Here is a 17954-nt window from a genome sequence, read left to right as displayed (position 1 = left end):
GCTTCCTTAGTAACGTATTCATGTTACGTTGACGTATAATTTCAGCGCCATCCGTTAACTCAAAGTCGTTGAAAAAAAGTGTGCACTTCCTTCTTAAGAAGCGTCATAAGATTCAGGTGCAAACCAAACTCAATCGAGTGTAGTGGCTCCCCCCCTTTTGGGGGTTGAATATTGGGGATCTATCATTAAGGCATTATCTCAATTTTCGTGTCATTCTTTGAATGCGTTTTATTCGGTCCAGTTAATATAATTAGAAAGCTATACCTATTTATTACACTTCGGTATTATTATCTATATTTAGAATAATAAATAAATGAATAAATCGGTAACACATATATTAATCGGTCTTATTTCCTACCTGGATTCTGTAACACAGGGACTCCTAGCACAGGATCCAGAGCCGTAGACTCTTGTTTATAAGTTTTTTATGCAATTTTTTTTTTTAATTTTTCAAAATTAAATCTGTATTAAAGAACAGGCCGGAGAAGGGCGTAGGCGACGTAATTAAGGCCTTATTGCCTAACGCATTCGGAATTATAATCGTTTTAAACCGCTTCTTTATTTTACAAGGTTGAAGATGAGCCCTCAGAAAGAGATGGTGAATGTTATGTTATGGTAGGTTCCCGAGCGTTGGATAATTCGGTCTCTGGGTCCTCAAAAGTATAGTCATAAAATTATTCTTTCTTTATTCAATTTAGGCTATAACAAGCATTATATAAATCGAAAATAGTAGCATCATTTCAGAAAAAATATCTATCGAGAAGTGGGCAAGAATCTCAACAAGGTACCTATATTTTTCAAAGCAATTCTAAAATGTTTTTAAATTCAATTCAAAAAATTTGACAAAACTAAAGTATTTTTAAATTGTCAATATCTAAAACCTTTCAAAAACCATAAGTTAACCATATTATTTAATCTGTACTTAAACTCTATTTAAAGAAATTACTATTTTTTATTTACTCCAATAACCTAGAACATGATTTATTAGCATATTGTATTTAAATTTATAACAATAAGCAATAAAACTAATTACATTCAACATTTAAAAATATGACTATGTACAAAATATATATATTTTGTTGATTTATTTAAAGTAACTGAAATTGCACAGATTTTGAGGTGTAAAATTCCTAAACCGCGCTGAGACCGCGATGGAACTACAATACTTTCTCTACTACTACATTACTCTCTACTCTCTTTTCTGTGCCTTGGAGTGGGACGTATGTAGGCCGAGATGATGAGAGGATTCGTGATGCACAGCTCCTGCTGGCTCTGTCGTCGGCGCTGGGCGGCGCGTCGGCGCTGCTGCTGCTGGCGGTGCCGGTGGGGCGCATCACGGCGACGTTCCCGCCGGCCGTGCAGCTGCTCGCCGCCTGCGCCGCGCCCGCGCTGCGCCTGCGACACGTACAAGACTATCCCTGCACGCCATTACACCCTTATACTTACGATGTCAATCTCACGTGAGTATATATCAGAGTCCGTATTCCCTAACGTTTCTGGCGGTCGCGATCCCAATCAAATGACAGTTTTCGCATACAAAATCTGCCATTTGATTGTGATCGCGAGTGTCAGAAACGTTAGGCAATACGGCCTCAGCTCTGAAGCTGACTTTTAACTCGAAGATCATCTTGTCTTGTTTTAGGTTACTTGTGTATGTGCTGTTTTATGATATGAACAATTAACAGTTGTCTGCGACTTTGTCTGCGAAGAATTTGTTTATTGTCATTTTGCGGGAAATTAAAAGGTATTCTGTGTTAATCCAGGTTAGGTATAAACGGCAAATTTGATCCAAACCCGTCAAGCCGTTTCTGCAAAATCACTAATATTAAAGCAAAGTACCTCAGTGTGTTACAATTTATTTATTTTGTTCCTGGTAGCCACACTTTTTCAAGAATTTTGCAACGCATTGTTTTATTTTTATAGGACCTTGTCATGCGGCTTCATATGTGATGTACCAGTTGATATGAGTGAAGACGAAAGCAGCGCGTTGTTACATATGCATTCGTACGAAATACATATGCAATCACCAGTCAATTCCCAACAGCTAGTCTATCGCCATACGGTATCGTCGTTCCTCAAGCCAATGGCACCAAAGAAAGATCAGAGCACGGCGAGGATCCTGACTAATGACCCCTTGTTCAATACGACAGCATCAGCAGTTTCGCTCAATGAAATATTCTTCCCCGCTCCACAACTCTATGAGATGGAATGCAGTCATGATACAGAAAATGCTACGTGCTATTTTGGACGGAACAGTTTTTTATCGGAACAAAAAGAAACAAGCGACGAAAGACGATTTCGTATCAGAATCTCCCATGACGCTCATAAAGACCAGATGGACGTCAGAGACTATACGGTGAAGGCGATATCTTCCGAAGGTCAGGAAAAATTCGAGAAAGATTACGGTGGAATTGAAAGTACAACGTGTGTTGACAGTTTAAGCGAGGTAAGACCTTGGCCATGAAGGCCTGTTAGAACGTGATTAATTTTTAGCTCTATGTATTTTTTGTTAGCAGGTGTAAATGTGAGTGGTTTATTGTACAGGGGGAGGAAGGGGTGATGGTACGAGTGGGTGGGACCGAGCTGCGAGGCTGTGCAGCCGCCTGCGCGGCCCTGGCGCCACGACGCAGCCTGTGCGAGAACACGCAGCAGCGGATCGAGCTAGACCCGGCGTTCACTTTCTGGGCTTATCTTGCAGTGAGTTTTTATTGTATTAGATTTGGACGTGGGATGGTTTTCCAAGTGGCAGCTGTTTGTGTAGATTTCTGATGTAACTACGTTTGTTTCGTAACGATGACTCTGAACAAATTTAAAACAAGGATACATTTGTGAACTTTAACAGCGTTGAAGGTTACGCTATTAATGTAGATAGGTACGTACCTACTTTAAATCCAACCGCATACGACTTCAAGAGCACGTGGTACGGTACGGTAAGGTAAATGTATGCATGAGCGGCGGATCCGTTGATGGAAAAATTGTTCACTAATCGCCACTAACTGGGTAATGGCGAACTTGATACAGAGCGCTCGCTCGATCCATTGCCACCGTTCCCATTCCGAGTTTTTTGTTCGTTTTCTAAACATAAACATGTTAAAGAATGCAATGACATTGTTCAGGCTGAAGAATGATAATACATAGTATGTTATTACCTACTCGTCATTATAGAAAAACTGATGCAAACAAACTACTCCTCTGAAGTAATAATAGTAGTATTATTTAAAGAAATGCAATGATTCACCTGTAAAACTAGTGTATTTATGTCAGTTTTGAATTTCATTCGACTATTTGCACCTAGTAATATAGGATAGGTACTTACGTCTAGATTGAAAACGGGTTTTACATATTTTTTAATCTTTGACCGGAGTTAATCTTATTCTTACGTAAGGTTAAGAGAAAGTTTTCAAAAAGAAATTTTAGAAGTATTGAGTTCAGCGTAATACATAATCAAGATAGTGCATGAGTTGAAGGTGAGTTAAGCGTCTTACATAAAGTGGTGTGTTTCGCAAGAGTGCTATACCAACCAAAACTGGCCTTGTCCTCGATTCGTCTAGTACTTAACTTACACATAGCGCTTTGGAGCCATCCTAGTCATATAAACTTTTAAGCTTGACATAATACTCAATCGCTTGGTATTAAAACTTATTGTTGTATCTATTGAATGTTTAGTTTGATCAAATAATGAAAATGTAACAGATCTTTTGATAGCATCAGCACTTTAGTTACCTACGTTTTACTTAAATTATGACAGTAATTTTGTTCCAAACTGTTGTTTTGGGTCAATCAAATTTTGATTGTATGTTATTATGTCGCGTAACTCAGGAGTCATCAGTGATACACTTTCTTAGAAAAATGTTTGCAATGTATTATCTAAAATACTTATAAAATGTTTGCATACCATCTATGCATGCTTAGAAGATGAGCCACGAAGGAATTGCCTTAAAACTGTCACCACTCCTAATTTTTGTGGATTTGCGCTCCATAAGGAGTAAGGAGATGTACCATATCGCAACATGAAAAATATTTTGAGTCAATGTCGTTAATTATAGGCGGTTATATCTTAGCGTGTCCCACCTAGCTACTGGATAAATCATACTGAATTCTAACAAAATTAAACACAATTTCGCCTTACACTCGATTTTGAAAAACTAAAATTTAGCCAAATTTTAGCAAAGGAAAAATAATTCCGCCAATCTATAGCGGGAGAGATATTTACACATAATCGATGAAAGAAAGAAAGCAAGAATAAATTTATTTGCTAAAAGTCGGCACAACATGAAAAATAAATTACGACTAAAAAAATAAAAACACCTTGCACAATCTTATATACTTACTAAATAGGAAAACAAAATAAACATTGTGCCGAAAATGCAAAAAGGGCCATACTTAGCGTGTTGCCACGGCAAGCCGCAGCGCTGGTTTTGCAGTATGATGCACGGAAAACACATTATTTAGAAGAAAAAAATAAAAATAAACATTAAGTAGTATACCTAAAATAAGTTGAACTCGATTCCCCTAAACGATACATTTACCCTTGACTCTAAAGTGAACACTGCACACCTACAGGTGCGTGTGTTCATCGGCATCATCGGCGGCACGGCGTTCGCGATGTTCGAGGGCGCGGTGATCGCCATCGTGCGCGACCAGCGGGCCGACTACGGGCTCCAGCGGGTGTACGGCAGCATCGGCGGCATGATCTCCTCGCCGCTCTCCGGCCTGCTCATAGACTACGCCAGTAGGGGCAAGGGATACACGGACTTTAGGTAACCTTATGATTATTTCGCGTCTCGATTTGAGAGCGCGAAGTAACGGATCTGCCACGTATACACGCGATCAAAGGCTAGTAGTTTCTTAGTTCAACTGCTGTGTTAATCAACATGCTCATTCTCAGTCTCATTAATCAATATAGAGTCTCAATGACTCTTTGCACATATGAACTACCCAGGATCGCGTGAATGTGTACATTATCTGCAATGAGCCTTGATAAAGTCGAAAAGCCGACTTTGCCTTCCTTGAAGCGTCAGCCATGAAAAATCGTGAGTCATGCGGCTGCTTTAGGATGCATCTTGCTCAGTCAGTAGGTACTCGGTACCTACCGAGTGAAAGCACAATAGGTCACGATCTACTGACACCAAAACTGTATGACAATCCTTCTATGTTATCAACATAACTTTTGTAATGCAATAACTAACGATGTTTTAGTAGTAGTAATGATCGAGCTTAGGTCGTTGTTTGTAACATTGAAAAGACGTATTTCCTAAGAATAGGATCTAGCTAGATCGATTTTTGTGGGTCCCGAAAATCCTTAATAGGTACTCGTAGTAAATTTAACTGAAATCGTTAGGACAGTTTTACCACAAAACATACGCGTGTACTTACCGATATGTATTTAAATATACGCAATTATTGTACCTACATTTAATGGTGTATAGGTTTAATTTTTAAAAAGACGTCTAATCTATAACGCCGCTTTGTGACGGATGATAAATGATACATTCCTAACGTCTCTCTTTAAAACGTGCGTAAGTATGTTCCAAAGTCACTCTTTCACTTATTTAAATGAGGTACTCGTATTACTCATCGTAGGTACCTTCTCAATTATTTTGAACATTTAAATGCATGTTATACCAGTAAACTTAGATAACTGAAAAGTAAGGACACTGTAAGATTAAATTTCCCTTTTGCAGCAGAGCAGCACACTCTTTAAGTCATTGCCTAATTAAACGCTCTACCATATAAGACCTAGTTCCTACGTACCAATGAATTTATTAGGAAAATTTACACCTCGTCGTACCTACCGCCTGCCATGCTTACCATACATTTTCATTAGGTGCTTATAGTTAAGTTATCTGTATTTATCTGTATAATATTTATGTAGTTGAGCGTCTATAGTGCTATATCGTTTATATCTTTTACGAGAAAGTGTATTTGGAATTAAACTGAATATTACAAGTTTATTAAGTACCCTATAAACTTCGTCAAGTAAGTCTACAATATCAATGAAAGTGAAATTTAAATATAAATAAACTTGTATACAGTTTCACTTAGTTCTGGCACCACATTCCGCTATTCGTTGCATCTCGTCACTCGTACGTGAGATGATAAATCACAAGGTGCATCTTTCTCGCTTTAACAACATGTGTAACGTACAAGTAAACTTTTACAAATCATTTCTCGTAATTACCGGTATATCAGTATTTGTGTGATTATAAAAGTTAAATAAAAGGGTTAACATTTTAACTTAACATACAGATAGCAACAAAGAAAGAAGTTCCGGCCCTTTTAACTTATTTATATCCGCTCTTTCGGATTCTGCTAACTATTCTCAAGTTTCCAAGCCTGCCGGGTTGCCCCCGGCCTCTTAAAATTGATTTACTAAAAGGTATTACTTGCTAAACTCAGAATATGCTTTAAGGAGTATTTAACATACGTTAAAAGCTCGATATCTGTCATGGAAATGTAAGACGGAATTTTCGGAAGTCTAAAGTATTCATTTTGCGTTCCATTTTTGGTCTTGTAGGTAATAGAATAGTAAACGCACATCGACCGCAAACATTGCAAATCAGTGTTACCTACTTGTATTACGAAGGAATGGTTATTGTTTCCTTGCGATATAATGATAAATAATGATATATTTTACTTATATTCTATGTAAGGAAATCCAAAAATATGTGGTTATAGTAAAAATCTTATATTACTTATAAGAAATTATGGTAACATCACTATAAACTGGTAGTGATACGCTACACATTATTTAATTACTATCCTTTTGTTTACTGTTAAACGATAAGTTTTTGTAAATTACAACTTGCTAACAGTTTCGAGAAAAAAAAATTTTTTGCTATAATTATTTTGGCTCTGTAGGTGTTTGAATGTTAGTATGATGCTGGTGGCACTTCTTAAGCCAAAAAGTTGAACTACCTCGCAGGGCATCCAGCCCAGGTACACATTGTTTGAAACGAGCAATTCTAACCAATGTCGTCCGAGTTCATCTACTTAGATAGAGTTTATCGCGAAAAAAATGTGGGAAAATACAACACTATGTTACAGAAAATTGAGGTACAATATGTTTAGAATACGTTCCTTAATAAAAAAAATTATTTAATAACATATATATGACCCTGGTCTACTCTGCACGGTATAAATAAACCCAAAGACGCGTAGTGAATCTGGGTATATGATAATGAATGACTTATTTTGTGTTCAGGCCTGCATTCTACCTGTACGCAGTGCTGAAAGTGGCGTCGGGTGCCCTAATGCTGAGCATCGACCTCGAATTCAAGCAGCCGGCGCAGAATCTTCTAGAAGATGTCATTTCCGTGTTCCGGAACATCGAAATAGTTGCGCTATTCATAGCCTGTTTTATAATGGGTAAGAAACTTATTTACGCACGAATTAGATACTTATTGATTTCGTGACCGTTTCATTATTTGTGTAAATAGTGTATGTATGCGAGGTCTTCGGCATGTATTTAATATCCCATCAACAACAAAATGTGAAAAAATTACAAGTTCGTAACCAAGTTTTTTCGAAGCTCTTTGGATTACAGCTCTAGTCATGCACAACAACAACAAGAAATATTCTTTATGAGTACCACAACTCAGTACAACTCAGTTAACTTAGTTATATTATATATAGGTAACTTAGTTGTAAAGATAAAATGCAAGGTAGACGACATGTATTATAAACGTTGTTAAATTGCTTAAAATTATTTTCTTTGTCATTTGTTATATTGTATAGTGCGTCTTTGCAGGTTATAAATTTTTCAAAACGTCTATTTTATTGGTCTGAAGGTAAACAAAACCAATTCTTTAAGTTATCCACACCATAAACTCCGACACATATTCCTTTACTTAACTAAATAGATCCTAACCAATGACATTTTAGACTACTATTAAATAAGTAACAAATAATAATACAAATAACTTTAAGCAAGTGCTTAATTTCAATTGAAGATCGTTATGAATGAGAAGACTCGTGATCTTCCAAGATGATAGGAAAAAACGGAAAAAACAAGCTTTTTTTGTTCTGTACTTTTTGCCCCTGGTTACCAAAGTACTCGTCAAGATAAATCAACTAGCCACTAGCAACTGCCGGCTGTCAACTTGCCCGCCTAGCACCGAATAACAACGCCTAGCAACCAAAAAACACTGAAAAAACACGATTTTTGTATGGTCACCATACAATTTTTAGGGTTCCGGAGCCAAAATGGCAAAAACGGAACCCTTATAGTTTCGCCATGTCTGTCTGTCCGTCCGTCCGCGGCTTTGCTCAGGGACTATCAATGCTAGAAAGCTGTAATTTTGCACGAATAAGTATGTAAACTATGCCAACAAAATGGTACTATCAAAATTAAAAAAATTTTTTTTAGTGTACCCCATTGATGTAAAGTGGGGTGTTTTTTTTTTCTTATCCAACCTTGTAGAGTGGGGTATTCGTTAGATAGTTCTTTTAAAACGATTTATTGCTTATTGGGTTGCTAAAACGATTTATCGATTCAGTGATTTGTTTGCAAAATATTCAACTTTAAAGTGCAAATTTTCATGAAAATCGAGCGTCCCCGCCCCCCTCTAAAATCTAAACCGGTGGGTGAAACATTTTGAAAAAAATCAGAATGGTAGTAAGTATATCAAACTATCAAGGAAAACTATAACGGCTAAGTTTGCTTGAGAATTATTAGTAGTTTAAGAGTAAATAACAGCCTAAGGTATAAAATATACCTAAACTTGGAAGATTCCGTATAAAATATGAAATCCTTAGAAAAATATTACTTAATTTTTTCTTAATGGCTACGGAACCCTGTTTTGGGCGTGCCCGACACGCTCTTGGCCGGTTTTTTAACTTTATTTTATTTTTAGTATTCGTTGTTATAGCGCCCACAGTAACACAATCTGTGAAAATTTCAAGTGTCTAGCTATTACGGCTCAACAGATAGAGCCCTGTGACAGACGGACGGATAGACAGACAGACAGGCAAACAGACAGACAGCGAAGTCTCAGTACCTAATAGGGTCCCGTTGGCTCCCTTTGCTTTGCGAATTTGGTTGACACATTGTTGTGTATTTATCTAGATTTAAATAAATTTAATTTAAACACCCACTAGAGCGTGACCTCTAAAACCGATGGAAATTCCCAATGGTTAACTGCGCTCGTCTTGAATGTATGTAATACAGTGTTGTTGGTACAAAAAAGGCTAGATCGTAAGTTGTGGTTGGGGTGTTAGTTTAATTATATTGTTATTTCCGTTTGTTAGTTACGTCGTAGTTGCACAAAGATGGTTCTATTTGTTGTTCGTGAATACTGTTAAATAATCATACCACTCCTGCTTCTCGATGACACCTAAAACAACATTAATTTACAAAAATATTAAGTATGATTGAAAGACAAATATCCTGATAAAAAAGAAAGTAAAATTTTTGCCATTTTATTTACACGTATTTTCTTGTAGGGAATCGGTTCCCTTCCACTTCCACTTACACTTACACATAAATCAACCTTAGCTTGTAGGTCTAGCGGAGACTTCACAATAGAGAGATCTCTCCAGGCGTATATTATGCTGCACGGCCCCAACTATCTCACAACAAAAAAATGCTACTTAGCCCGTTTCGAAATTTTTGAGTTCATTTAAAAAAACAAAAACGAGCAAACAATTCTTCCCAAATAAGACAAATGACATAGATACTAATATTATTTGTTTTTATTAGCAGTACCTACCTATGTTTGTCCAATAACACCCCTCTTTTTGCTGAACCGATTTTGATAAAATATGTCTAAGAACCATTGCTAGAAAACCTGCTTTCAATAAAAAAAAAACAGCATTTAAATCGGTTAAGTGCGCCGGGCCGAAATCAAATATGCAAACAAACATTCCTTAAACAACGTATATGTACCAACGTACTCTTTGACCTTTCAGAATTAAACGTAAGAGTACACATGCACGGTAGCTAAAGAAACATCTATCCGTGTTCCAGGTACGGCGTGGGGTTACATCGAGAGCTTTCTGTTCTGGCTGCTGCAGGACCTGGGCGCGTCCCGTTCGCTGATGGGCATCACCATCACGGTGGGCGGCGTGGCCGGCCTGCCGCTGCTGGTGCTCTCGGGGCCCATCATCCGCCGCCTCGGACACGCCAACGTGCTCTTTATTGGATTCGTCTTCTACGCTATTAGGCTGCTTGGTGAGAGTTTTCCCCACATCTATCCACGAAGAATCTTCATAAGTCACAGTACTAATAATAAAAGAAATAAAAATGTCATCGATGTCGTCAGTTTTTCCATTACCACACGTTTTTCCGTTTTTTTCATAGCTTTTATTAAATTATAATACTCACCAATGAAATGTTATCCTTTTTTGAACCTATGGAAATCAGAGTAGCTTTATAGCTTTTTTTTATACATTGGTGTCTCGCGTTTTTACCTCGTGTGACATTTCTATGCCTCTTAAGAAGCTTTACCGTCCCGAAAAAAAGCAAAAAAGACGTCAATCGACTCTTCCCGATCTTTTTATTTTTGATTTTTAGTCTTAGATCTGAGCAGAGTCTTAATTAAAGGACCCCTTAGGGTACAGAACCACAAAAACATAGAGCTGTTATTAGTTTGCACCCGCTCAGCGTAATCTGGGGGCACTAAAAATGTAACATTCATTATCATTCAAAAACTCATGGCCTATCGCGCAATCAATATTGACGCTGGACAGTCACCAGCACCAATATCTGACACAACAAAGCTTGCATAAATCTTTCTACTCTATTTCTAGGGCCGGAAGGACGTGTAAGATATTTTTGCGCGCTCGGCTATGGCAGATATTAATGCTGGAGACTGTACCTACTATAGTACTTTCATTGTAGCATGGTGCGGGTGACAGCCGTCAATATCACAAGAATAGAGAGTCAAATTGTCGAAACTTGAGTCGAGAAAACTAATAATTTAAAATCTTAATCATAATTAATGTCATCATTAATCCGATTATTACGCTAATTTTGATGAGAGTATTAGTGAAATTCTAGGTTGGAATATTATTTGCCACTAAAGTAAGGTTAAACGGAGTTTGCAAGAATATTCGTTACTTACCAATTAGTAAGTACCGATATAACACAAGATCCATTACAGTTCTTTCATTCTAGTCTAGCATGGTGCGGGTGACACATATGCAACGTTTTGTTTTACTCAAAAAAAGTTGCTGCGGTCTAAATATATGGAAGTATATTTCAGTTGTGTAGCCTGAATATGACTGGCGTAGAAACTAGGTGTATTATACGAAATAAATTTAACATATCAGATTTTTATAATAAGTGTCACCCGCACCATGCTAGAATGAAAACACTGTAAGAGCTTATGTTACTTTTGCTCTACAGAATGAACTACAAGTAACCGCGTTTCCACAGTGTATGATTTATAGAATAAACTTACATCTGAATTTCTTTACTAGGATTAAGTGAATGTATAAAATGCACTAGAAGCTCGACACTATATGCCATACTCTTTTGTAACATCAACATGTAACCAGTTACGCGTTAGATCAATCTTAACTAAGCGGAAATAGATCTAGCAAGCCGCTATAGGTACATAGGAAATACGAGATTACGTTGCGAAAACGACATTGAATTTAATATGTCTGTATTTAGTAACAGATCATGCTTCGATGCACCTAATATTTTTATTGCTTTAATCTTTGTCTATTAGCATGATTTTCATTATAATTTCTGTGAATTGAGGAGTTTCTATTCTTTTCCACCGATTACAATAGTCGCCTAATAAGGCGATTAATAAAGTAATTTATTGAATCAGGCGTTACTTTGCGGAGGTCCATATCAATGAAGTAAAAGAATTTCCTTGCTCACCCGCGACCTTACGATACCTAAGCTTATGCAAAATATGCGTGTTCATGCAGTTCCTCCACCTCCACACTGTAAGAACACACACAAATCCATCTATCACCACCACCACACTACACTGACGCGTTTCGAACTCAACCAGAGCTCATCTTCAGAGTGACACAACCGTACACCATGCTACCAGTACAGTGTGGAGATGGAGGAACTGCATGAACACGCATATTTTGCATAAGCTTAGGTATCGTAAGGTCGCGGGTGAGCAAGGAAATTATTTTAGTTCATTGATTAATAAAGTAAATAGTTTTTTTTTATATTTGATTCAAAATATTTAACTATACCGAAAACAAGATTTTTGTACGTCTTTTTCACACACGGTGTCTTTTTTTAAAAGGGTCATTGATACAACACAAGCTTTGCTTATTTGGGACTAAGTCAATTTGCGTAAATTTTCCCAGTTTATTTATTTATTATTAAAGCAGACGTCGCAAATGTATTATTATTGTTCTAATCCCCCAGGCTACTCTTTGATATACAACCCCTGGCTGTGTCTGGTGTTCGAAGCCCTGGAGTCGGTGACGTCGTCGCTGTCTTTCACAGCGGCCGTGACGTACGCCGCGCGACTATCTTCCACCACCACCGACACGTCCGTGCAGGGGTTGCTGGGTGGACTGTACTATGGTGTCGGTACGTATTTTCACACTATTTGCTGCTTTTATAAAGGGAACTAAACCTAGTATTTAGGCTATTTGCTTCTTCATAATTTGTTGCAATCTTTCGATCGTCCTCGAATCTGCGTCGCCCGCAGTGCGTGTTAGTGAGGTGTTACTCGACAGTGTGGCAGAAATGACGAAAATGAAGTGTACGTAACAGTACACTGCCTTTTTTACTGTTGAAACGTTAGGGTCGATGCGTACATTTTAACTACTTACTAGCCCCTTGTTTTATACATTTTTAAACGTGCCGAAAGGACCTTTATATTGATGACATGGACTATGTACCATCAGCCAAATATGTGGTCTACCACCCTAAAGCTGATAATCGTTTGCATGTCATAAAACAATAATGCCAATAGACGTGTCTGTCAACTTGAAAGTTCGACTTTAGCGACATATTCATTTGATAGGAACTTGTTTAAAAATTGATAGACCACTATTTGGCTGATGGTACATCAGGATATTTAGATGCTTATGAAACAAAAGACTACACAACCAAATTCTATGATTATTTTCAACATAATATCTTTTAAAATTTATACTTAATATTATGTACTTACGTTCGTTACAGGCAAAGGTGCTGGAAGTCTCATCGGTGGTTACTTGATGAAATTCTTCGGAACAAGGCCGACTTATCAAATATTTTCATGTGCTACCTTCATCACCGGATGCATGTATTTCTTGTTCAACAAGTTCTACATCGGCAAACGAGCCATGGGCGACGAGAACGACATCTGTAAGAAAAAGCCGGCAATCGCTGATGTGGAAAGTCGCGAAACAAATACCATTGAAGCAGACAAAGGAAAAGTGACACTAGATGGCGTTAGTAAAGCTGAGATAAACAAGCCAGAGAATACGCCGATCGATAAGCCAGATGTACTCTTAGATCCAGATCAAAAGGCAAAGTTAGTGGCGGACAACACAGATGGCGGTAGTGATTCCGGCGTTGAAAACCCGGCCTACACTGAGACAGAGACCCCATCACAAAATGCAAAGAAAAATGACACTAAGGCGAGTGGATAGACCCCGCGTTTTAATTTAAAGTATTGTTGTATACAAATTCGTTTTTAAAGACTAGTTAAGTCAGATGATAATTTTATTGAGTTAATTAAATTATTTTTATTTATTACTGTGGATCCTTATTTCATATCCGTATTTGATATGTAAATGTGAAGTATCATATATTTATTCGATATTTAAATTCCGTAATTTTTTTTTTTATTATTTTTTTAATAAAATATTTCACTTCTTGTATAGATTTGCAGGTGGTAGGACCTTGTGCAAGGTCCGCCCGGATTGCTACCACCATCTTGCTCGCTAATCCTGCCGTGAAGCAAGCAGTGCTTGCACTGTTGTGTTTCGGTGTGGAGCGTAAGACAGCCGGTGAAATTACTGCCACGTGAGGTCCCGTCTTAGGCCTCTAGATTGGCAACGCCTCTGCAATACCCCTGGTGTTACAGATGTTTATGGGCGATGGTGATCTCTTACCATCAGGAGACCCACTTACTCGTTTGCCATCCAGTCGAATAAAAAAATGTATTAAAGTTAATGAATATATTGCTTTGTCGGCTGTAAATTCGCTTTGTTGTGTAGGTATTCTTGTAGGTAAGTAAAACTGTTTTGAGTAGCGTGAAGTGAACATTTTCCATAAGCGAACCGGAGAGTAAAAGAAGCGTACGTTAGGTGTGTTTTCAGATACAACTTCTCGGAGTTTACACAAACTTTGCCGTACTATACAACTGCATTCAGGTAAAAAATTAGGCAACTTGATGGGAATCATGTTGCTACGACCCCACGACACTGACACTTATTTTCTGATTACAATTATTGCCGAAAATATTTCGTTGTTACCAAATTAAGCTCCAAGTATGATTTTTTTAATTAATTACATATGAGGTTTCAAATATATTTAGGAATACGAACTTGTGACACTTTCTTTACTCCAGCGTCGCTTGTTCGTGACACTGATTGTCTTGCTAATAGTGTAAATCATAACTCGGTCTCCGGTCATCTGGATCGTGCCTAAGGCGCGGTGTGCCACATACCAGAGTACCGCTAAAAATTATCACAATTTTACTCTCGGCTTATCAGCACTGGGAATATGGGTCCATGTAGCAGTCAGTTTTTCCATCATTTCTTATTCAGCTTCCGACTGAAACGCGCGGAAATAACTCGGTAGATGAATAAATAAAATAAAATGGCTCTAGTTATTACATATCTAAGTTTATTAGTGTGCTTATGTAACGTTCATTCACTGAACCTACCGGGCCCGCAAGTGTTCGTGGTCACCGCATCGCCGCGGCCGCAGCTGCGCATCGACGAGGGACGATCAGCGCCGTTCTATTACCACAACTGGATGCGGCGGATGGATTCACCTCAGAATGCTACAAGCACTACGACGACCGCCAAACCTAAAGTAGAAACACCTGACTTAATATTTGCCGAGTTTGAATCAGGTAGCGGTGACAACTACAAAAAATCTTTAAGGAACCTCCTACAGAGAGAAAAAATACAACCCAAAACGACGACTACGACAGCGAAACCGATATATGTGCCAGATGAAGTTCCAGAACAAACACCTTTAGAAATAAAACCTGAAGTGCCCGTAATAAATTATGTAAAACCGGAAGATGCTAAGAAAAGTACACCAGATATGACAGACTATTTTGCACTGTATAATAATCTATATAATCACGACGCAGCTCCAGTCTACGTTCCTACGTCTACTCCTCATACAACTGTGCCCCCTACGACTACTACCACGACTGCTGTACCTCCTTTAAACAATGTACAAGATATTTGGCATGTAATTGACAGTGAAAAATACGATCATTATGCTGGTAAATGGGAAGAAGCCTCAATAGATTCAGAAAATGAAGACAAAAAACCTGATAATCAGCAGGCTCAACAAGAAGTCCAGGAAACAGATCAAGATAAAAATGAAGACGTGATGGATGATAACTTTGCTTTACCAGGGTAAGTTCAATATTTTTTTTCTTTTAATTTTACCCCATGTAGAAAAAAAACATAATTTTACACAACAGACACGATATATTCAGGTTTTTATTGTTGTCCACAGATTTGGAACAAATCCAGGAAATGGAGCTGAAAATGAATCACGAGCGATTCGTACAGAGCCAAACATCCGCTTTCCCTATATTAACTTGAAACCTTTCCAAATGAAAAATTATAAAAAGCCAATACAGAATACATTTGCCAATGCCAAAAAAAGCAATAGTGAAAATATGTTTACAAATTTAGATAACTTCCGTGATATAAAAAATCCTGTTCGGGGAGAGGCCCAAGATGTAATGTCAGTTCGTCAGCCAATTGATCGTTACAACTCGGCACAACCGTATTTTCCGCCGGCGAAATATGGTATTAAACAGAAACAGTCACGTCCTGATTCATCTCCCGTAAAATCAGTAGCTAATTTGGTCCCGCCACCACCACCTCCTCCACCTCCAGCTTCTGGTAATGATTTTCCTCTTCCTAATAGCTACGAATCTTTTCCACCGTATGCACCAATTGACACGGACTCTGCTCCCGCGCTGGCGCCCGCCCCAGCTCCCGCGCCACCATCGAAACCGCCGGTGCCGAAGTATCAACCTCCACCCCCTCCGTCAATGGACACATCAGATGATTCTGGCCCGTCGTATGATTCTCCACCAGATGATGGTAATGATGATAGTAGCCCACCAATGGATTTAGGTTACCGATACAAACCACCGTCGCCTCCAGCTCAGCCATTTGTCCCTACACTCCCACCTTTATCAAAACCATTTAAGGGTTACTCATACGATAAACCACCAATGACTATAGATAGTCCACCAGCAATGGAAACTCCAGATTTTCAGGGCTACCACTACAGCAAACCTGAGCCAGCTGCTCCCTCTAATGATGATCATCCCCCGAGTCCAGGCGATCATCACCATAGACCGTCTTCGTATCACGATTCCGACTATCCTGAACTGATATTTAACAACAAACATCATGATAATGCGGATGACAGTAAAGGAGAAAACGATATGAAAGGAAATGATATGGGAATGATGCCACCACCGCCACCTGCAGACATGAAACCCGATATGGACCATCCCGGGCCACCCTCGGATGATCATGGGTTTCCTCACGATTTTCCTGGAGATTTCAAGTACCATCATGACTTCGATGATCATGATTTCTACCATCATCATCATCACCACCATAAAACTACAACGACTACGACTACAGAGACACCTCGTGTTAACAGATACAGTTACTATTACTTAGGAAAGAAGCTGTATTACCTGCCCCTGTACTTTAGTGTTTACTTCATAGTGTATGTCGGCGCTCTAATTATCAAGGCAGTGCTGCGTCACAAGATCGTGTACCCGAACAGTTGGAGACCAAACGACCAAACACAGAATTTCTTCTCCAAACGGTCTGTTGAGTCGTGGGATTTATCGAACGAAAACCTTCACGAAATTACTGGAAAAGTTACTGCAGCTATTGGAAAAGCCGCCGAAAAGTATATGAGCAAAGAGACAAAAGAGGAATAATTGATCCAATTAGAACCAAATTGTACATAAAAATAATCATAAGGCTAGAAGTTATAAATTTGTTGTGAACTGGACATATTCAAATAAGGATGTGTAAACTTTTGAGTATAGTTCATTATTACAACGTAAATTTGTTAAAGAGTTAAGTATGTAGGTTGTTCAATATTCGAATTCTATTTAAGTCATAAGAAATCGCCATTTTAAATTGCTCAATAAAATATGTGTGTTTTAAAAAAAGTTAATAAAAATCATGCATTATCCTTATTTTTGTTCTCCTTTACATTCCCCACTCGTTATGCAATGGACCTATACCTATTCTCCATGAAAAATCACGTATTCGAAAAAATGCATGTCCTAAAGAGTACCTAGCAATAAATAAAATGAAAACATTTATTTTAACTATAAGAAATAGCTATCTAATTCCTAAAGTAATGTCCTAAAATGTATTTCCTTTCACTTATGATCCACACAATCAACTATAACAACGAAAAAATGTGCAGAATTTATAAATATAGTTTACAGAGATTTTGACCAGGTTCGATTCCCGGAAATGTATGAGAATTAAATTAAAAAAAAAATGCCATTTTTATTAAATCTTAATCGAAGCCATGGTTCCTAAAAACAGATTTCGCTATCTCTTAATAGTTTCTGATTTCTTACTACTGACCCATTTGGATTCATCACCCTGTCTGTATATACATCGTATCATTTTTTTCATGTGAATATTTATTATTTTCATAAATCAATTAAATGGAAACTAAACAGTTGTCATGTATTTTTTTTCACTGAGATAGTTAAAAACTTGACCAAACAAGGGAATGATCAAAATTTAAGATTTTTAATCGACCGGGAAGTCCATCGTTATATGCGTTG

General features: G+C 37.9%; 2 protein-coding genes across 2 annotated transcripts in view; both read left to right on the top strand.

Moving 5' to 3' along the window:
- LOC141437949 (uncharacterized) overlaps window positions 1-13669 on the top strand; it is a 28137-nt gene extending 14468 nt beyond the window's left edge. Inside the window, exons 4-11 of the mRNA XM_074101550.1 lie at window positions 1261-1460; window positions 1924-2446; window positions 2545-2697; window positions 4564-4760; window positions 7205-7368; window positions 9968-10171; window positions 12344-12511; window positions 13112-13669. Coding sequence (XP_073957651.1) covers window positions 1261-1460; window positions 1924-2446; window positions 2545-2697; window positions 4564-4760; window positions 7205-7368; window positions 9968-10171; window positions 12344-12511; window positions 13112-13563 — 2061 coding nt within the window. The 3' untranslated portion in view covers window positions 13564-13669. The remainder of the gene's footprint in view (window positions 1-1260; window positions 1461-1923; window positions 2447-2544; window positions 2698-4563; window positions 4761-7204; window positions 7369-9967; window positions 10172-12343; window positions 12512-13111) is intronic.
- Window positions 13670-14670: 1001 nt separating this feature from the next.
- On the top strand, window positions 14671-17345 carry LOC141437806 (uncharacterized). Its single transcript, XM_074101325.1, has 2 exons — window positions 14671-15516; window positions 15620-17345. Exons 1-2 carry the CDS (start codon window positions 14738-14740, stop codon window positions 17079-17081), a joined length of 2241 nt encoding a protein of 746 aa, XP_073957426.1. The 5' UTR covers window positions 14671-14737; the 3' UTR covers window positions 17082-17345.
- Window positions 17346-17954: the final 609 nt, after the last annotated feature.

Source organism: Choristoneura fumiferana, chromosome 18, assembly GCF_025370935.1.
Source record: "Choristoneura fumiferana chromosome 18, NRCan_CFum_1, whole genome shotgun sequence".
NCBI lineage: Eukaryota > Metazoa > Arthropoda > Insecta > Lepidoptera > Tortricidae > Choristoneura > Choristoneura fumiferana.
This window is presented reverse-complemented; position numbering and strand designations above follow the sequence as displayed.